We start from the raw sequence: 22,652 nt of genomic DNA, 5'->3' as shown, positions 1-22,652 counted from the left end.
ATATCCCCCATTCAGAGCTGAAAATGTGTTGCTGGAAAAGCGCAGCAGGTCAGGCAGCATCCAGGGAGCAGGAGAATCGACGTTTCGGGCATGGGTCCTTCTTCAGGATCCCCCATTCAACCCATTACCATCAAGCCAGGGGATCAACCCTGGTTCAATGAAGCGTGGAGGAGGGCACACCAGGAGTAACACAAGGCATGCCTAAAAACAGGACTAAATGCATGCCAAACAGCATAAGCAGCAAGTGATAGACAGAGTTAAGTAATCTGATAACCAACAGATTAGATCTAAGCTCTGCAGTCCTGCCACATCCAGTTGCAAATGGTGGTGAACAATTAAACAACTCACTGGAGAAGGAGGCTCCACAAATATCCCCATCCTCAATGATGGAAGAGCCCAGCATGCCAGTGCAAAAGATAAGGCTAAAGCATTCACACCAATCTTCAGCTAAAAGTGCCAAGTTATCCCTGATAACATTCCAGCAAGAATACTGAAGACTTGTACTCCAGAACTTGCAGCTACCCGAGCCCAGCTGTTCCACAACAGTTACAAGACTGACAGCTATATGACAATATGAAAAATAGTCCAAGTATGTCCTGTATATAAAAAAGACAAATCCAATCTGGCCAGTTACCGCCCCATCAGAGATGAGGTCACAGTGACAGCCCATGACATCAAACTGCATTGAACTGTGTGTGACATCAAGGAGCCCAAGCAAAACTAGAATCAATGGGAATCGGGGGGGGGAAAATGCTCCAATTGTTGGAGTCATACCTAACACTTAGAAAGATGGTTGTCGTTTTCGGAGGCCAGTCATTTCAGTTCCAGGACATCTGTACAGGAGAATCTCAAGTTAGTGTCCTAGGCCCGATCATCTTCAGCTGCTTCATCAATGACCTTCTCTCCATCATAAGATCATAAGTGGAGAAGTTCGCCAATGATTGCACAATGTTTAGCACCATTCATGACTCCTCAGATACTGAAGCAATCCATGTTCAAATACAACATGATCTAGATAATATCCAGGCTTGGGCTGACAAGTGGCAAGTAACATTTGTGCCACAGAAATGCCAGGAAATGACCATCTTCAATAAGAGACAATCTAACCATCACCCTTTGAATTGAATGGTGTAACCATCACTGAATCCCCCACTGTCAACATCTTGGGAGTTATCATTGACCAGAGACTGAACTGGACTCACCACGTAAACCCAGTGGCTACAAGAGCAGGTCAGAGGCAAGAAATACTGCAGCAAATCACTTCCTGATTCCCCAAAGCCTGTTCACCATCTACAAGGCATAAGTCAGGAGGGTGATGCAATGTTCCCCCACTTGCCCGGATGGACACAGCTGAAACAACTCTTCAGAAGTTTGACACCATCCAGAACAAAGCAGTCTACTTGATTGGCACCACATCCACAAACATCCACTCCCTCCACTGCCCACGCTCTGTAGCAGCAGTGTGTGCTATCTATAAGATGCATTGTAGAAATTCACCAAAGACCCTTAGGCAGCACTTTCCAAACCCATGATCACTTCCATTTCAAAGGACAAGGGCAGCAAGTACATGTGAACACTATGACCTGCAAGCTTTCCTCCCAGCCTCACACCATCCTGACTTGGAAATATATCACTGCTATTCCTTCACTGTCACTGGGTCAAACCCTGCAGTTCCCTCCATAGAGGCATTGTGGGTCAACCTTCAGCACATGGCCTACAGTGGTTCTAGAGGCAGCTCACCACCACCTTCTTGAGGGCAACGAGGGATGGACAGTAAATGCTGGTCCTGCCAATGATGCTTACATCCCACAAATGAATAAAAGCAAATTCTCATGCTTAAATTTTACTGTGGCATCTCCTTTCTCTATTCCTGTGTTTTTCTCCAGTCTTCCAACCCTCCAAGGACTCTATCTCTTTTACCCTGCCCCCTATTCACACAACTTTGGTGACCTAGCCTTGAACCATCTCCTTGCAAAGCTCTGAAACTCTCAGTAAGTAATGTCTCTTCACTTCTCCCATCCTTAATGATTGTCATTAAAACTTTTACCTTTGACCTAGTGTTTAGTTGTCTGTCCTAATACTGTATTCCCTTCTCTAACTCACTGCCAATGTTTTACTTAGTCGGCATCTGTGAAATGTCTTGAGGTATTTTGTTGCAGTTGAGGGGCTATTCCATGACAGCTATGTCTAAGTTGGCTGTCCTCTTATCCCATGATTGGAAAGTAGTTGAGTTTAAGCCCCACTTTAGAAATGTGACCAGATAATTCAGGCTGGCCTTCCCAGTGCAATAGTGAGGGAGTGCTGCACTGTCAGTGATGCATTCTCCAGCTGAGATATTAGACCAAGGGTGCCCTCGTCCCCCTCATTTGGATGTAAAAGGTCCAGTCACCACTATTCAAAAATGTTTTCGATACAGTTTTGAGCCAAATTTTATCACCAAAAAAATTGCCCGTTATCACCTTGCTGTGTGCAAATTGTTTGCATGTTAGAAATACACCATTGGCTGTAAGTTTCTTGGATGAAATGGTGTTATATAAATTCTTTCTTTGTAAATGTGAATTGGTTTTCATCAGATAGCTGGACTGTCATTCTCAAAAAAAGACCTTGAATACCATTCAGAAAACTGCAACTGTTGAATAATTTTATGAGTATTTTGATGAACAAGACATGCAAAATCTTTGAGCAGCTATTTACATTAACTGCATGTACATAGCGATGGAGTATCACTTCTGTAATCTTTTAAATCAACCCTGTAGTCTGAAACTCCATGCAGGATTCTTGATTTGCCTCGTAAATTCAGAAGGAATGCCATAGAATTTCTATACATTCTGATTTGTGCATTGGTGAACCACACTCAGCAATCTTTATGGTCTACCGGATGTAATTTATCCATCAATATACCCTCGAGGAAATTTCATTGTTTTAGTATTCCCATTGCCTGCTTAAGTGTAGTAAATCAACCATTAGTCCTCGGCCAGTTTGTTTGCTGTAACAGCTTGTTTAACGTCCTTTTGGCATGAGGAGCCCATTTTCCTCATGAGCAAATAATCAGAAAAGTGGGAATGAGTACATAATCCTTGGGAAAATAATGAGAGCTACTGACTTTGATGAGCTATCTCCTGTGTCAATATAAGCTTCCTGGATGCCATTAGTTCTCAAACATACCGCTTAGAAAATGTGTGTCAGCAAGTTTTTACATCAGGGTGAAGTCACAGTTAAACTTGAGCTTTGTAAGATGTTCATATATGAATAATTTCCAGTGTGAGTCACTGGATAGTTATTGGAAGCAGGAATCCAGCAGTCCTGAGGCCAACTAGTATTAAAATTGCTGTTGCTACTGAAGTCAGGTAACTTGGGTATATTCTTTAATTAACTCCTTTCCCAGGATGTGCACATCACTGGCGAGGCCAGTAATTGTCACTTGTCCCTCGTTGCCTACGAGAAAGAGTTGATCAGCTGCAGCCTTGACCTGCTGCCATCCCTGTGATGTGGGGAACTTCCACTATCTTGATTGAATTTGCAACCTCCTGGCATATCCAGCAATTAGTGCTGTTACAAAGACAAACTGTTTTATTCAGTTATAATTCCCCTCTATTTTCCAGAACATACTTCTCTATTGGAGATTCCAGCCCCCACAGTAATTCTTCTTGTGACAGAGCAGATGCACAAGCAATGTGGTTCAACCATTTACCATTCCTGCTCAGAGTATACCACTTGAACTCGAAAGAACAGCCTGCTGTCGCTGAGGCTGGATTTCATAGGATGATAATGACCCTATCCACTGACCAGAGAGTCAGGAGCATCTTGCCTCAGCTGTTCATGGAACCTCCCACTGCATTTCGCTATCCCCGCATATTAAGTGACTACAGTGCGGGCCTCCAGCTGCTTAAGAGATGAAGGCACTTCCCCAAGAGCTGTCAACCAGCAGTTCCCCAGTCCCGGCCAGCAGCTCCCCAATCCCCACCAGCAGCTCCACAGGCCCTACTATCAACTCCCTATTCCCGGCCAGCAGCTCCCCATTCCCAGCCAGCAGCTCCCCGTTCCCAGCCAGCAGTTCCCCGTTCCCAGCCAGCAGCTCTCCATTCCCAGCCAGCAGTGTTACTAAGCCTCAGATTGAAGGTGAGGTGCTGGCTCTCCCTAGGCCCAGTTCGGCAGGCCTTGCCAGCGTGGTGATGTTTCAGTGGAGGCACACCCTTACCCCAGAAGAGGGTGTCTGGTATTGTACGATGGCATTTTTCCAGATCAAACAGGCCCATTCCTGTAAGGTATCAAGGTACCTGCCTCCTTGGACCCTTGGCTCACCTACAGCCTCTCTCCCTGAGTGTTCACTCAGTCAACTCTGTGCATCTATTGTGTAGCAACATAAGGAAGGATAAAACTCAGACTAAATCAAAACAAAGAACTACAGATGTTGGCAATTTGAAACAAAAACAGAAATTGCTGAAGAAACTCAGCAGAACTGGCAGCATCTATGGAGAGTGACCCATCCTCAGAATCTGAAACATTTGTTCTGATTTCTCTGCATAGAAGCTGCCAAACTTGAAGAGCTTTTCCAGTAATTTCTGTTTTTGTAATCTGAAGACAGTACTTCCCCCAGTTCCCTGCAGGCAACATGTTGACCATATTGCTCATTTATCATACATGAGGCCATGGCTTTCTTGGACAATGGATAAAATCCAGGGGCCAGACCAGAAGATATACATCCTAACTTAGTGCTATTGCAATGGAATCCCTACAGTGTGGAAACAGGCCCTTTGCCTCAACAAGTCCACACTGACTCTTTGGAGAGTATCCCACTCAGACCCATTCCCCTACTTTTACTCTGACTAATGCACCTAACCCGCACATCCCTAAACACTATGGGCAATTTAGCATGGCCAATTCATATGGCCTGCACATTTTTGGACTGTGGGAGGAAACCCACATTGGCACAGGGACTCTCCACACAGAGAGTCGCCTGAGGCTGGCATTGTGAGGCAGCAGTGCTAACCACTGAGCCCCCGTGCTGCCCTAGATCCTACCTTTGCCCTTGGAGGCTGAAGTAGAATATCCACTTTTATCTTCACTAATCTCAGTGCGAGTACACCTTCTGTTGGTCTGGATGGGATAAATTAACTAGACATAGTCGATTCAAAACTGAACCCTTATCCTCTCTGATCTTTTGGATTCAGAGATGATAAGTTCTGAGCTATTAGAATGACTTCCTCCTTTTTTTTGATGTAGTTCAGGCATTTGAACATTGAGGTGAAGAAAAACAATGGAGCACACTGAGATCTTTTACCAAATGAGATCAGACATCAAACCCCAAAGGATGGCGCTGACACACCAGAGCAATTCCACAAGTAAATAATTTATCATTTATTTCTGCATTTAACCCAAGCAATCAGGAAGTTGGTCCCTGGCTGTTGCAAACAAGACAGCAAACAGACATTGGACCCTTCACTGCCATTTAGCAGCTACTTAGCAGTTTAACACGTAGTTAATAATGAAGAGCATGAATTGATCTATAGCCAAGTATAATGCAGCCTAATACCAAGACAAGTGCAAATATCCTATCGTTTTTACAGACTAGTGGTTGAGTTAACATTTCACTCTTCACCCCTTTGTAGTGGCTCGTTTTAACAATTAACGTCAGTAATGTTAGGGGATGGTTGTTGGATATATTTACTTCCATTCAGTATAAGGAATGTCATTAACTGTCAGCACGCTTAGAATGTGTTCTCACTGCGGTTCCTATGACATGTTGCTAACTGTTTTATATAAACTGTCTACAGATGTAAAAGCTAAACTATTTATTTTAATTCTTTGTGAATAAGAGAGAAAGTTTCAGATGACTCAGCTATTCACAGCAGTTAGCAGTTGAACCTCTGGTCAATACACAGTCAACCAACAGTAGTGGGAGCTGCTGGCGTCTGTAAGAACAGTTTGCGGTAACTTTAACCTATGGAAATCTCATGGAATCAAGTGGAACACCAGTTTGACACAATACCATTCCATTATCAAGTTGACGAAGAATAAAATCTGGCTGAATGTTAACCTATCTCTGTATGTGATCCATTTGTCAATGGACTGGTTAGCTTTAACTCACCATATTTAATTTACTCACATCCATTATTTTCTAATTACGCTCAAAAGTGATGACATATGGTGAGTTTCTGGGAGTGTAGAATTAGATGGTGCAAGTTTAAAATCACCAGGTTTGAAATTATAAGAGGCTGGCATGGTGGCTCAGTAGTTAGCATTGCTACCTTACAATGCCAGAGACCTGGGTTCAGTCCCGGCCTCGGGTGACTGACTGTCTGTGTGGAATTTGCATATTCTCCCCGTGTCTGCGTGGGTTTCCTCCGGGTGCTCTGGTTTCTTCCATAGTCCAAAGGTGGTACAGGTTAGGTAGATTGGCCTTTCCAAATTGCCCATTGGGTCCAGGGATTGCAGGTTAGATAGATTAGCAATGGGAATTACAGGGATAGGGTGGGATTCTCTTTGGAGGGTCAGCATAGACCAAATGGCCTGTTTCCACATTGTAGGCATTCAATGATGATATTATCTCCCTCCAGATGTGTGTAATGGAATCCTCAAGAAACCAATTCATACGGTGTAAGTTTACTCTTCTGGAAACAAATTGGAGGAAGTAGGTTACAATGGAATTTAGGATGAGAATGTTGAATGTAGATAAAAGATGGTGGAATACAATGAGCAGCAGGGTAGTGACTGAACCATGGAAGCAGAGAGTCACCAGAGTATTCTAGGCTATAAATTTACATGGAATTTTTAGAGATTTGCTTCTAAATGTGTTAGAATCTGTGAGAGATTACGTTTGACTTCACTTGTGCTGCTCATGAGTTGAATGACCAGTTCCAAAGAAGAAGAGTGACACGGTGGCTCAGTGGTTAGCACTTTTGCCTCACAGGACCAGGAACCTGAGTTCAATTCCAGCCTCAGGTGACTGTCTGTGTGGAGTTTGCACATGCTCCTCATGCCTGCGTGGGTTTCCTCCGGGTGCTCTGGTTTCCTCCCATAGTCCAAACATGTGCAGGTTAGGTGGATTGGCCATGCTAAATTGCCCATTGTGTTCAGGGTTGTGTAGGTTAGGTGCATTAGTCAGGCGTAAATGTGGAGTAATAGGGTAGGGGATGGGTCTGGGTGGGTTACTCTTTGGAGGGTCAGCGTGGACTTGTTGACTGAAGGGTGTGTTTCCACACTGTAGGGGTTCTATGCTTCTAAGAATCCTATCAGTCTCAAAACTTTAACCCCGGGCTGAATCTTACAACTTCTTTTGGCAAAGTCTGAGTTGTGTTGAGTTTTCTGGAGGGTTTCTCGCTGTGAGGCCCAGCGAGTTTTCACACTGTTTTGTATCAAAAGCACTTCAATAATTATCTAACACACATGTGTTATCTCTTGTGTACAAGGTTGGTGAGACAGTACCTGGAGTATTGTGTACAGGGTTGGTGAGATTGAACCTGGACAATTGTGTACAGGGTTGATGAGACTGTACCTGGACTATTGTGTGCAGTGTTGGTGAGACTGTACCTGGACTATTGTGTACAGGGTTGGTGAGATTGAACCTGGACAATTCTGTACCATTTTACCATGTGCCACTCCATTTTACCATGTGCGGTTCCTGGAACAACATGCCATGCAGCCCATTCAGGCATTAGATTATAATTTGAGAGACCAAATAATACCCTGGGGACCTGGGTTCAAATCCTCCCATGGCAGATGGTGAAATTTGAATTCAGTAAGAATCTGGAATGAAGAGTCCCTTGATGACTGTGAATTAATTGCTGATTTTCAGAAAAAAACCCTATCTGGCTCAATGATGTCCTTTAGGGAAGGTAACCATCTTTACCTGGTCTGGCTAACTGACCCTCATCAATGTAGTTGACTCTTAAACTGTCCTCTGGGCAATTATGGGTAGGCAATAAACAGTGGCCCAGCCAGTGATGCTCTCATCCTGCGAATGAAGAAAAGAAAACAATATCCTAGAATTCACCACTGCCTTTAAGAGCTTTCACATCAGAGCAGTCTTGAACAGTTCCTGACATTTGCCCCTGGCATGGCAGATAGGGGGAGATCGGTGCCAGAGTTTGCCCACAGGATCCTGGAGCTCCTGCTGGACAGGGTAATACCCAGGCAGGGCTTTCCCTTCCCCCAGGACCAGTAATAGAGGCCACAGCATCAGACTGTGCCAGGCTAGTCCGAGGTAGGCACTTGGGATTAAGCAATCTCAGCTACCTGGAGGAATGCACTGTGGTTCCGTTTTTAATTCCCAGATTTCCAACACTCAGTCTTTTTGCTTTCCTTTGAATGATATTTTTGTTTGGAAAAAGCTTCAATAAATCAAATGTGACAACATAGGAAACATTGCAGCAGGACGTAGTTAGGCATGGGGTTAGCATAAACAGGTAGGCTCCTTTTTTGCCCTGAGTGTCATCGGTGACACAGCAATGGCACATGCACCAGGAATGCAGCCTGTCAGTGCAAATGGCAGCAACCTTGGAACAAAGATGGCTGCCCATGTAATCACCGTGTCAGAGAATTTATCCCAATTAATCAGAGATCACAAACACACAGATGGGACTGAGAACTGACAAGGGTTTATTTAACAAACAGCAATATCGCAGAAGAGACTTGACCCCACTGAAGCAGTCACTGACAGGCTGATCAGAAGGAACCACAGCTTCTTCCCCGAACAAAGAACACAGTGGAATTTTATACCCTTACAACAATGAAGTGAGAGTTATGAGACAATGGTGTGAGTTGTACAACTAAGAAAAGTAAAGTTGAGCAGGGTGCAAGGATTCTGTGTCACAGGGCACAGAATGCTGTCTTTCTAACAGAAATGAAACCATCACAGCAAATAAACACTGTAACACATTGTCCGTAGTATCCACACATACACTTCACATCACAGCGAGAAAGATAGGGTCACAGCAGTGACACTGTCTGTGTACTGTATACAGTACAGGGTGGCTGGCGGCCATTTTAATGGTCGTGTTGGCGTTCAAGCAAATTAATTTGAACAAAGTAATACCCTTCACTTCAAATTGTATGTCACAATTATGGAAGACATTCAGTGATACAAAAAAAAGTGTATTTGAGATACTTTCTGATTATTCTGTTTTATGTAAAATCTTTCCATTTGGTGATTGTTTTTTGTAAATTTCAGTGCCGTTTGTAAGATATTTTATTTCTTTATTTGTACCAAACACTAATACTGTCTAATAAAGTGTTTTGGAAGAAGGAGGAAGTTGCTAAGCAAATGTGGGTATTTGTCAGCCCTGATTCATTTTTACCTTACTGTTTACCTGTAAGCATTAAAAACCTATCCTATGTAATACTTATTACCCTAATCTTTTGATGATACCGTGGTCAGTAAATGCACATCACAGTGTTAAAACTAGTTATAAAGTCCTGGGCAGTGCCTGGTTTGATTTCTGGTCTGTATACAGTTTGCTGATCTCAGCTGGAGTGACAATAAGTTTGTCAGATTTAGTCTTGATGTTCCTGGGGAAAAGTAAATCAGCCAGAATTTCCTTGTAATCACTGTCCTATAACTCCTGCTAAAACGTGTGTACATGTGGAAATGGGGTGAAGATAGGGAAGTGCTCATCTGTGATGCTCCGATATTCAAACAGCTAATGCAAAAATCTGCTTGTTTTGTTTTTGCCCACATTTCGACCACTAGACCCATTATCTTTAACCATTGCAACAAAATATACAGTAGACTTTTTTATCTATACCTACAGCCATCAACTGTTCTCTTATCATTTGAAAGTATAAGGAGGTATTTTGCTTGGATCACAGTGTTTTCTGGGACTTAGTCATTGCTGCATAGAATTAATTATCATGGAATGGTCGAACAGTTAGAGAGCTTCTGGCATCTCTTTACGATGTGGGATGGTTTTGGGAATTCTAGTCTGACAGATGGATGAGGAGGAGGAGAAAGATGGAAACAGAGCTCAGTTGGCAGAAGAGCAAATTGTAGCAGCACAGTTTACAGGGATAGCCCATATAGCTAATAATCCAGAACAGATGTGATTTTTGCCTCTAGCAGAATATTTTATTAGTTGTGGAGATGCTTATGTTATTTCCATAACATAAAAAATTAAGCGTGAATAACATGGTATTGAAGAATCCAACAAACATTTGTTAGAGCCAGAGATTACTGGAAATGTTACATTCACAAGCACATAAGTATCTGGTTTAATATTAAGCTATTAGATTCCAACAGAGCAGCATGCTTTCAATAGCATGTCAAGCTTCAAGTGATCCGAATTAAGGTGGAGTATGTGGTCTTTATACACATTGCTACTGTGCGATGACACATAAGCCATGTCATTATCATGTCTCTTAGAGGTATACTAAGGTATACTCTGTCATTTAAAAATATACTTTTAAGAGACAATAAGATACAACACAAGATATAGTGTTCGGATACTTGGTAGTGTGGATGAGCAGGGGGATCTTGGTGTCCATGTACACAGATCTCTGAAAGTTGCCACCCAAGTAAATAGTGCGGTGAAGAAGGCATATGGCGTACTGGCTTTTATTGGTAGAGGAATTGAGTTCCGGAGCCCTGAGGCCATGTTGCAGTTGTATAAGACTCTGGTGCGGCCGCATCTGGAGTATTGTGTGCAGTTTTGGTCGCCATACTATAGGAAGGATGGGGAGGCACTGGAACGGGTGCAGAGGAGGATTACCAGGATGTTGCCTGATGGAATGCCCTGCCAGTAGCAGTGGTAGACTCTCCCTCATTATGGGCATTTAAACGGGCATTAGATAGGCATATGGAGGACAGTGGGCTAGTGTAGGTTAGGTGGGCTTGGATCGGCGCAACATCGAGGGCCAAAGGGCCTGTACTGCACTGTATTTTTCTATGTTCTATGTTCTATGTACATATCGCACAGGAGACTGCATAAGTTTTATCATTTTCTGAAATGAAACTGCCACAGCCATTGCACTCAAAACTCTTGCAGCTCAAGGCTTTATCTGTAGCTCATTTCAGACCTGCAGTCTTTGCTTGCGTTAATCAATAACTGATGCCAGATTCATTTGATCAAACTTCTCCAACTTTTTCCAGATGGAAAGCTAAAAGTAGAAAGGCAGAGCTCTAATGTTCACAAAGATTGTATGTGCACCACCCTGCCCCACCCCCCAGATTGAGGTGTCATTGATTGCACCCACATTACCCTGCAGTCTCCTATATATAACACACCAGGGTCTCCCTGCATCATAAGACCTTCCACTTTATTCGAACTGAACTGGTATGTGATATCCAGCACCATTGATCACACAAGTCTTTGCTCTCCTATCTAACAGCTGTCCTGACAGTTTCATCTTGCACCAGTCTGCCATCTGACAAAACCTTTGATCCTGTGGAACAAATGAGAGGCAAGCTGTGTTGGAACAATAGTTTAGCTTCTACGCACTTGGCCTATTCTCAGCTGCTGAACTGCACGTCAAATAGAGTTCTCAGCGAGCTGACTGCTGAGTGATTGCGCAATTATCCTGGTGTTGGACAGATTTGATGGTATCCTGAGATTCAGCTCACAGATTTGTTGTCCAATGTATGACACTGCAACAGGGACAGTACATGGAGGTGATCTTCAGCATAATCAGTGGCAATGCTATTAACGAGATGGAGGATGGTGTGGGGGGAGGATTATCTCAGAAGTTTGTGAAGCCAAAGCTCTTTGGTAATATCTCACTGCAGAGCACTTCACCTGTACCTTTTCTGCTCTCCTGCACTAACAGTGATCTCTAACATCTCTGCCATTCCTTAAATAAACTACATCTGACCAAAGATCAATCTTGATATAGGAACATACTCAGCACACAAAGATTTCAAAGAGGATCATTGTTGAATTGTGTCCATAAAAAAAGCAGGTGCTCCTCTTGTTCTGGCATATTCCCATCTGTCTGTTGGCTTCTTCTGAACGTCGAGTGAAAATGGATAAATATGTACCCCGTCCCAAATCAGGCAGCCTGGCGACAGGAGGAAATGACATGAAAGAGCAAGAGAATTTGACCATCTGTAGGTTTTGAGGGTGAATGCAAGGAGAGAGGTGGAGCAACAAATTCTTCACAGTGACTTGAATAAAACAATAGGAATTGGGGTAGGGAAAGGTTCAAAATACCAAGATTAAAATTAGGTTCAGCTGAATCCGTGAGAGGGATGATTAATGTTCTCCCCTTCACAGTTTTGGTTAGATTGTTAATCATTTAATCCTTGACCGCAGTCAGATCCTGGTGCCAGTGCTGATTGCTGGGATATTTCTCTCAACGTTGCCTCACTAAAATTTACTTTGGCATCCATTATTTATTAGAGTGAGAGGACTTTCTGCTTGACCTCAACTTATTGTTGAGCATTTTTCCTGCAGTATCAGTCTGAGTGCTCTGATCAAAGTCGCATTGTCTGTCCCCGTACAATCTCTCTGCTCCCTATCCACCATCAAGAAAAGCACCTCCCTTGAAGATGCTGCTCAACTGCAGTCTTGTTGGATTTTCTGCACTGTTAATTGGCAAGTTGCTGACAACTGACCACGAACAGACTTCATTGAAGTTAATCTCAACCAATTCTCAACCAAGCTCCATTCCAATTCCTTCAAGTGAACACACAGACATTACTGAGTCGCTGCCAGATACACACGCAATGATTTTCTGCGGAGCCTTTCAGACAATATGTTTTAATGAGGACAAAGGTAGTGTCCACTAATCTGAACAGTTGCTTTTATTTTTAGCAAGCATTTTTCCAACTATTCGAACAATTTAAAGCCATCAATTTCTGAAGAATAAAATTAAGAAGGGCCTTGTAAATCATTCTTGCACTTTGTAGACAATGACAGTTAAAGTAATCTCATCAGGATGATTTGTCTAGGCCATTGTTGTAGAATTTGATCTGATTTGAGAGCAAATTGTTTTCTAAACGTATTATTGTATTGCTCTGAGCTACAGCTAAGCGCACATTAAGCAGGCAATCCAATAAACTGGAAATCTCAGGCCAATTAAAAAGAAAAATGCAGGATTTGTCTATTGTACTACATGTTAATCGTATTAGGTAGAAGAACCTTAATTACTAAAACCAATGCTGTCTTTTTGATTGGTTTAATACATTGATACTTGTAAGGAGTGATGTTTTTAAAAATGAGTTATGTGCTGAGATTCGGTGTGAAATAGAGCAAACACAAATGGTATTGAGTACTTTCCTTCACTCAGTTTGAGTGTAATACCACACAGGTGTTTATCCACACATCTTGACAACTGACATGCTCATGGAGACTTGCTCAACCATGATATTTGGATATAAAGCAAGGAATGAGAAAAGGGCAATTATTCCATATTACTATGGATCGTGGGTATTTTACTTATGTCTGAAGTTATCAGATGAATCACCTGTCTTCCATTCATCAAATGAAACGATTTTCATGTTTTCCCTTTTGTACCCCTGAGAGGGGTATTCTGTGAAGATTTTAGTTTTCTATAAATGGCACCCCTTTCAAGTTTTCTACTCACTTTAGTTTCTTCCACATACATTTCCTAAATGAGCAGCCACCAAAGAACTTGCTTTTCATTTCGATCCATGCTGAGTTCAATGGCTAAGAGGTTAATGAGAGCAGTTTGGATCCTCAAATATCTCCTTTTCATTTTTTTTGTCAAAAGTAAAACACAGCATGTCCTGTTGATGGCCCATTTAAGATTGGTAATGGAATTTTAACTCGCAGATGAGAATATAGTGACATAAGTGGTGCCAGTCTGGAACTGCTGGGTCTCGGTTAAAATGCAGATTGTTGTGACCAAAGTCACCAAGCAGTTGGAGCTGAGTGGCTGCCTGAGCACTGGTTTCCTCTTGGAAAACATTTACAAAACCATTGACAACTTGCATTGCAGGGCACCCTCAGCATAGTTAAGCCATGTCACAGAAGCATTATCACACATCCTAGTACTCCGGATGCTCTTGCTTCCAAGAAAACTGAAAAATAAATTACAAACCTACCATAGAACTGTAGATGCTGGAGATCTGAAATCTGATCTGAGACCTGCTGAGTTTCTTCAGCACTTCCTATATTTGTTACAAACTTACCAAACTTGCACCCACACAGAGTTCCTGGTGAGGAAACCTCCAATGATCCCTCCTTCAGGTTTAACTTTAAAATAGCAGATCAGACCATGATGACATCTTCAGGACCTGATCTGCATATTTAAAGAGGAGCTTACTGGCTTGGAGTAAACAAATGTTCTTATCTCTGTGATTAAAATTGCAGTCACCCAGATCAAAGCATAAAATGAGCTGTTGAGTCTCTTACCTCATTTGAAGCTAAAATAGATCCCCGATATCTATTTGTAAAGACTCTTGGGTGTCTGCCAGTCTTATCTTTACGTAGTCCATCACTGTGATATGACAGGGCTGAAGGGGGTACTGCAGATGCTGGAGATTAGAGTCAAGATTAGAGTGGTGCTGAAAAAGCATAGCAGGTCAGGCAGCATCCGAGGAGCAGGAAAATCAACGTTTCGGGCAAAAGCCCTTCATCAGGAATGAGCCCTTCATTTCTACTGAAGAGCTTTTGCCCGAAACGTCAATTTTTTTGCTCCTCGGATGCTGCCTGACCTGCTATGCTTTTCCAGCGCTACTCTAATCTTGACTGTGATCTGACAGCCTATCAATACAATGCCACCTGCACATTGTATTATATTTTAAGCAATAAATAACCAGAACCTTTTGGCTAGAAGCTGAGAAAACCAATCTGTCAAACTCTTGTTTTGTGGTAGTATCCCTACCCATAGTCCAGAAGGCTGGGGTTCCTACCTCTCCAGAGCTATGTTGTAACACATTTGAATAAGTTTACTGATAATGTCCAGAAGCCCATTCTAAAATAAATGAGCAGTTTGTATTTTAAAGAGTAAAATTTAAAGAGTTAGTTAATACAGTGGGTTAGCAGCATTGTCTTTTCCTCTCAGGGAACCTCTGGATCAATTCCAGCTGGGATTGATGGACTGAAGATTGCCACTTGATGATGGATATAAATAAAGATCTAGTGTGAAATGAGTTTAAACTGTCTCAACCCACTTACTAGTGAATGATGACACTCTATAAAACAAGCTTTGGTTTGACAATAATTAACAATTTCATTCTGATAAGTGAAAAGGAAGACTGATGCGGAAATTAGTGAATAGTTGTTGGACTGAATTTGTTTCAGGTATGTTTCTGGGAGGTAACAGCAGTTATGTATTAACGCTGATTTGCAGATGTAGAGAATATTGCTTTGTATTACCCTTAACAATGCAACTTCATTAAACAAAAAAAAGGAGTGAATAGCTTTTGATGTTTGTCATCACAGCAGGAGAGAGTTTAAATGTCTTTGTAAATACATGAATTATGGTAGACTCTATTCAGACATTACTAAGTGTTTCTTTTCGGTTTCCTCAGGAATGGATTTACCAGATGAACCTCAGTTGCAGCCTTCCACGCCAGCATGGAACAGTTCCAGTGACTCAGGCAAGCAGCCATTTCATATCGTAAAACTCCAGCGAATTATAGAATGCTGCTCACCCCAGCCCTCAAAACGTTCACACATATGTGTCTCCTGTGCTGTACAACAGCATTCATGCTGTTAGCAACTTTAGGAGTAAAACTGGACGAGATTCTGTATAAAGGAGTGAAACATTCTTCTGCGATGGTCCACATCTGCAAGTGATTTTACTGAGTATTTGTTTTGTTGGAGCCTGGTTGGAGACGCTGGGACACCAAAATGATACTGTAATTCAAACAGGATGTGTGTTTCAAGGTTTCCTTGAAATTCTGGAGCTTTGATGCTGTCAGAACAGAGTAGTTTAGCTTTCTGTAGCTGTCAAACTTGTGAAATTGTCTGGGCTTAAATGAAACAGTCTTGATTCTAAAATACATAACTCTATATGGAAAGTCTATAAATCTTGTAGCGTACAATCCTCTAGGCCTCTCATTTATCTTCCTCTTCTGTTCATTAAAACAACAGGAAGGCTTAACTGTTTCCATCTTCTGATTGAAGCTTTTCACTTTATTGTCTGCAGTGTATTTTAAAAGTCATCAAACTGCATTGCTAACCAACACCCATGATTTTTTTCTGCTGCTTTTCTGGTTACGTTAGTTATAGGATTTAATAGACTAGGAGTTTTTCTCTAGAAAAGAGAAGGCTGAAGCATGACCTGATTGATGTCAACGTGGAGGGAGTTGGTAGGGTAATAACCAAAAGAATGTTTATAGTTGCCTTGGCATCCAGAGTCACTAATGAATCCAGTATCAAAATTTAGGAAAAAAATCTTTTCACTCTGTGAATGGGTAGAATGTGGAACTCACTGTCACATGAAGTAGTTGAGCAAATTACAATACCTGCATTGAAACAGACTCTAAATCAACATATCAGGTCAACAAATGCTTCTGTGGAGCACAAATACAGGAATGGACATTTTAGGTTGAGTGGTCTGCTTCTGTTCTTGATGTTTTGTAATTCTGTGTCACAAATAGGCATGTTGCAGGTAATTCGTTGGTGAATTTGCAAGAATGAAGCAGAATCCTTCCCTGAATTCCTGGTTCTAAAACAAGGGTGTTACATTGTGAAGTAATAGCCAGAACTTTGGCCAACAGTAAAGGAAAGCCATAAAGAAATTCATGTCTTTTTCAGACATGAGGCTAATATCAGCATGTACTGGAAAATCCTTAAGAGTAGTGCTGTCTTAAAAATAATGTTAGATGTGGTGTCAGGAGCTGAATGTGTAAGTGCAGCTTCTGGTGTGATTATGACTGCATGAAGTAGGAAGGTTTCAGGTTCACTCAGCCTATAAAACGTTGGCTGATCTTGGAAAGGAAAGGTTGTTAGAACATCTCTTGAAGCTACAGGAGGAAGGGGAAAACCCACTAGGATGCTCATCTCTGATACTCACTTAGAGAGCTGTACACTGGAGGCATTTAAGAGGGTACTGGGTGATTATTTGGATGTGCAAGGTATGAGGTAAAAACAGGAGGTTGGCAGTAAATAATGCTCATTTGAAGGGCTAGTACAGACATGATAGGCTGTATGGCCTTCTCCTGTGCCATTACACTTATGTGATTTTGAGGCCATTGAATGAGGCTGTGCTGCAAAATATACATGTACAGGGTGTAGACTTGTCTTTCATGCCTTCCACAGAAAATTGACCAAATGCACGCCTTCACAAAAGTAAACCAGCACTGATGGAAGTCTGGTCAAAAGTGTGTCATCAGTCTCAGGACAGGCAACAAGAAATTGTTGAGAGAATGGTGTAGTTACCAGCAGATCATAGCATTGTTCTTATGGGGGAAGGAAGTGTCATTGCTGGAGTGATAATGTGAATTGCTGATGCACTTATAACACTCTTGGATTTAGAAGGAATTTTGGAAGTGTTTAGAAGGAAGTTTGTGAGGAATCTCCTCAGAGGGGCAGTAACTGTTTTTTGATTAGTTTCTGTAAAATAAAACTTCCTGGAGCTTCCACTGGGATTCTCTAGTGGCAGAAGTGGTGAAAACCACGTAAATGGCCAACAACTTCTGTTTATATTGTTTCTCTAGGGATTGAGAAAGAAGACCGAGAAAACCCCATGGGAGTTCCCTTCCAAAGTACTTTACGTACCCCTGGAGTTAGATAAATAATTCAATTTATTCCCTCTACATACCACAGTTACATTTATGATATATACGTATATAAATGTCATACATCTGTTTACACTTCCTGTGTCATTATTTTCCATTATAGATTCCTCTGGCTGTGTTTATAATGAAATCTAGCAAAGTCACTTTGCGATGCTGTAATCACAAACTCAACCAGAGGTTATTCTGTATCCTGAGTTCCCATGACTCTTCATATATTAAACAAATGGATAATGCAACATGATGCATTGAATATATAATATTAAAATGACAGTGACAGGAAGGAATACAGTGCACAATTCGAAGAGCAGATCAACAGTTAAATCTAGAGGTTACATAAGGAACAAAAGGATAAAAATAAAGATTAAATAAATAACTTGGATGAAGGGAAAGTATGGTTTTCAAGTTTATTGACAGAAGAATAGGAATAAGTTGTGAAGCGTACGTAGTAAGGTGACAAAAATATATAAATATGTTAAGTGAATGGTTAAAAGTCAAACAAGTGGATTATAATTTGGGAAAATGTGAAATAGTCAATTTTAGTATGAAAAGTAAAAGAATAAGTATATTATGTAAATGCTGAGAGATGACACATCTCTAAGATGCAGAAGGATCTGGATGTCCTGATGCATGAATCATAAAACCTTGACTGCAGGTACAACAAACCATGAGGAAAGCTAATAGAATGTTACCATTTAGCGTGATGGGAATTGAATACAAAAGGACCAAGGTTGTGGTTCAGCTATACAGGGCGTATATGCCCTATATATTGAGACCACATCTACAGTAATTTGTGCAGTTTTGGTCTCTTTGTCTAAGGAAACAGTTCAGAAAAGCTTTCTGACTCATATATAAAATAGACAAGTTGTCTAATCAGAAAAGGTTGGACAGGTTAGACTTAAATATGCTGGAGTTTGGCATTTTTTGCATTCCTTAACTCTTATAAAGTTCTCATGCTAAATTGATACAAAACAGTATTAAGAAATATTAGGCTCAGATATATTTATTATCCCTACTAAACAGAGTCCACTTGTCAACTAATCAGCACTCTTCTCTTGTACAGTATCAGTGTTGGTTTTTGTCTTAAATTGATATTCTTGCATATTGTCCTGATGAGTGAAAGACAAAAAGTTTTGACAAAGTGTATTTTTTCATAATAATAGTCAAATTGTGCACAACAAAAGGACTACATATGTAAGAACATAGGAGCTGGGAGTAGGAGTAGGCAATTCAACCCCTCACGTCTGCTCCACCGTTTGATTTGATCATGGTTGATCTGCTCACAGTCTTCATTCCACTTTCCTACCTGCTCTCCATAACTCTTCAGCCCAAAGTTTATGGGTTGATTTTTCACCACACACAGACATTTAAGACAAAGTGTGATCTTCTGGATAGAGAGAATATGGAGCCAGAGTCTTTATATGTCCTTTATATAGTTTACCAACCATGCAGACGAGGAGCAGGAGATGCTAGTCACCAATTAATAAAATCAAGTTTAATCTGATTGTTTCCAGTTCCACCCTAAAATTATTCAAAAACTCAGTTCTCACTACCTTTTTCAGGAAGACAGTTCCAAAGACTCAGACAGGACCCCCTGAGAGAGAAACAATCACCTCAACTATGTCATACTTTTAGATAGTGACCTCTAGTCCTAGATTCTCCTACAACTGGAAACATCTGTCCACATCTACCTGTGAAGATTCCTCAGAAACTTGTACATTTCTATCAAGTCACTTCTTACTTGTCTGAATTCCATCTGAAACAAGTTTAACCTGTCCAACATTTCCTTGCAATACACCCCAATCATTCCAAATATTAGTCTGGATTAAACCTCATTAAATCTTCTCTGAACTCCTTCCATTGCATTTACATCCTTCCTAAGTAATTAATACTGTGCACAGTCCTCCAGGTGTGGTCTCAACAGAGTCCTTTATAACTGAAGCATAACCTCCCTTTTTATATTCGATTCCCTTCACAATAATGGATAACATTCTATGAGCAGTCCTAAATACTTGCTGTAGCTGCATGCTAACCATTTATGTATCATGAACATGAACAATCAGATCCCTCTGCATCTCAGGGCTTTGCAATCTGTCACGATCAGATAATTTTTTTGTTCATCCTGCCAAAATGGACAATTTTATATTTTCACATATTTTTGCCCAATTTTTAATGTACAAATGTGGCAACAAAATGTCCCCATCCCTCCACCCAAATAATTTATATAAATCTTTATCAGTTGAGGTCCCACCACAGATCCCTTTCGCACACCACTCATTACATCTTGCCAACCTGAAAAAAAATTTATGCCTCCTTTTCTGCTTTTTGTTAGCTAAACAACCTTCTCTCCCATATATGGCAGAAGCTGAGTGTAACTGATACATATAGCACACTTTTTTAAAATACTAGTTACATGTTATCAACTTGCTCCCTGCTGTATTTCATTATATTTTAATGTATAGCAGATCTTTTTTGGCATGATGGGGAATCAGAGGCTATATACGCGTGGGTGATGGCATGCTGGAGTTTCAGTGAGATGGTGTTTACATTCAGTGAAAAGAATTGACAAGATTTTTGATGCATCACCCTGTAGGTATTGAATGAAGTGTTTTATTATTAAAGTCATGGTTTCCCTACCCCCTGCACAGAAATCAACAGAGGGGAGACAGACCAATGGATGATTGCTGTGTTCAGCCCTTAGCTTTTCGGACATAATTAATGGATTTAAAAGAAAGAAGTGCAATCTAGTTTTTTACTTTAGATTTGTAAAAATACAGTTGCTCTCTGCCAGCTTCCAGTGAACTGGTTGCGTCACCTAAACACATTGACTGCTCTTGAGTATCTAATGGCATTCCTAGTACTTATACAACCCACCAAAGTTGATCAGTTATTCATTATCTGATTGTATTTACTGGCAAGGAAATCACATAACATTGTGCAAGATTTCAGTTGGCAAAAGAGTGCCTGATAATGCACTTCTTATACATTTACTAGCTTCCAGCTATATTGTTTTCCCATTTCTCTCTTATCTTTTGTCCCAGCATTTCTGTAGGCACTGGGCACCTTCCTTCATTGCAGTCAAGTGCCTGTTGTGTATGGATAGTCTTCATGATGGACCTTGTCCTGCTGTTCGGGTAACCAAGCTCATTGCTTTCCTTATCCAGTATTCACACTCTCAGAATATCCATTGGAGAATACTCAGGTTGTGGGATCCTGTTCTGCTTTTGACTCTCCCAGACCACATGGGCTGGGATTAATTGTAATCCCAGGGTAATCCAAGGGTAGCAGCTGCTGTCTTCCTGTTCTGTGTAGTTACTTGCTGAATAAACCTAATTGGCCACCAAGAGAACATGTTTTTGAACTGCTTACATATTTCACAACGAGCTGAATCAAAGTTTGGAGAATATGAGTTTGATTTTCACTCATGGCATGACATTTGAAAGGCTAGTTTTCCTATCCCCACAAACATCACGGTTGTCCTTCACCTCAGATTAACACATGAGAGCACTTTGTCCCCGCATAGAAATTAGCAGGTTTTTCTTGGCACTTCTAAGCTAGGACATTTAGCTCCACCATTCTATCAGATTAACTGAGATGGGACAGTAAACATAAAAGATGCGGGTGGCTCTTCTGGAACTTATCAAAAACCATTTATTTCCATTCTGAAAATAACAGATATTGCACAGTCCATGCAACTAAACCAGATCCTACTCCTTTTTAATTTACCATACATGGACTTTCCAGAAGTCGCTGCTCAGTGGTAGGGCCAGGAATATCACCAATATTGCGGTCTGTTAAAATAGGGACAGTGAGAGAGCCAACCTGTACCTAAATTGCATTTAAAATTACCTTACCTAATGTAAAAAGCGTAAACACTTGAAAGGAAATCTTTTCGAAGAAGAGATGAGAAGACATCATGGATAGTGTAGGAAAATATGGAATACTTGTGCTTACAGATCTCTATGGCAGGATACAGCCCCAAGCCAAATACTCCAAACATGTCAAGAATGGTATCTAACATTAATTATGGAGCTCAAAATGGACAGGAGATAATATACACACTGGGATTTGATCTGCTCTGTAGCGAGGTTAATGATAACGAGGGGAGGGGATTGGGGGTGACCAGCAGAGCTAAGTCTTCTCCTTTTTGTTTCATTTAATCCTTGCTGTTAGTTTTCTTCCTTTACCTTCCGAAGGTTTCATTTCAAGTGTAGGATTCCATGCGTATCAGGCACTCTCCCATGTATGCAACTTTTTTCAGATAGTGATCAGCAGTAAGTTTCTTTTAACCATTCACAGCTGACCTAATGTGATTGCCAGGTTTTATAAAGCAAGATTAGCTAACTTGACATAGGCTAGGGATTGAATATGTAGAACCCAATTTGATTGTGGGGTCTGGAGGAGAGCAGAACGAATACTCAGCTGCACGCAAAAATATTTCTGTACTAAAATGAAAACAGAAAGTGCTGGAGAAACTCTGCAGGTCTAGCAGTATCTTTGGAGAAGCTTCTCCAGCATTTTGCTTTTATTTCGGACACCTGACATTAACAGTGTTTTATTTTAGTGGGTTGTGTTACTGTATTATTGGTGCTCCCCTTTATTCTGAGAGAATGCAAAAGTATTTACAAGAATCTTTCTGTGCACAACAGCAGCAATTGACATGGTTCAGGCCCATGCTAGGGGAGCACATTGCCTGTTAAAAGTTAAAAATCACACAGCACCAGGTTATAGTCCAGCAGGTTTATTTGGAAGCACGAGCTTTTAGAGCGCTGCTCCTTCATCAGGTGGTTGTGGTGGATGAAGGAGCAATGCTCCGAAAACTAGTGCTTCCAAATAAACCTGTTGGACTATAACCTGGTGTTGTGTGATTTTTAACTTTGTACACCCCAGTCCAACACCGGCGTCTCCAAGTCATGATTGCCTGTTGAAACTTCAGTGAATGAATAGCAGCTTATTAAGTGATGTTAGCCCTTCACAGTTGACCTAAAACAACAATGATGAGAGGCATCACAAA

The 22,652-nt window shown here is 41.2% G+C and overlaps 1 protein-coding gene across 4 annotated transcripts in view; it reads left to right on the top strand.

The window, feature by feature from the left end:
- Positions 1 to 22,652, top strand: part of ror1 (receptor tyrosine kinase-like orphan receptor 1) — a 301,138-nt gene that overhangs the window by 186,357 nt on the left and 92,129 nt on the right. For all 4 annotated transcript variants that reach the window (XM_043699447.1, XM_043699446.1, XM_043699448.1 and 1 more), the window contains exon 2: positions 15,428 to 15,496. In XM_043699447.1, the coding sequence (XP_043555382.1) occupies positions 15,428 to 15,496 (69 nt within the window). The remainder of the gene's footprint in view (positions 1 to 15,427; positions 15,497 to 22,652) is intronic.

Source organism: Chiloscyllium plagiosum, chromosome 11 (assembly GCF_004010195.1).
Source record: "Chiloscyllium plagiosum isolate BGI_BamShark_2017 chromosome 11, ASM401019v2, whole genome shotgun sequence".
Lineage (NCBI taxonomy): Eukaryota > Metazoa > Chordata > Chondrichthyes > Orectolobiformes > Hemiscylliidae > Chiloscyllium > Chiloscyllium plagiosum.
The sequence above is the reverse complement of the archived record's forward strand: the minus strand, read 5'-3'. Positions and strand labels throughout refer to the sequence as shown.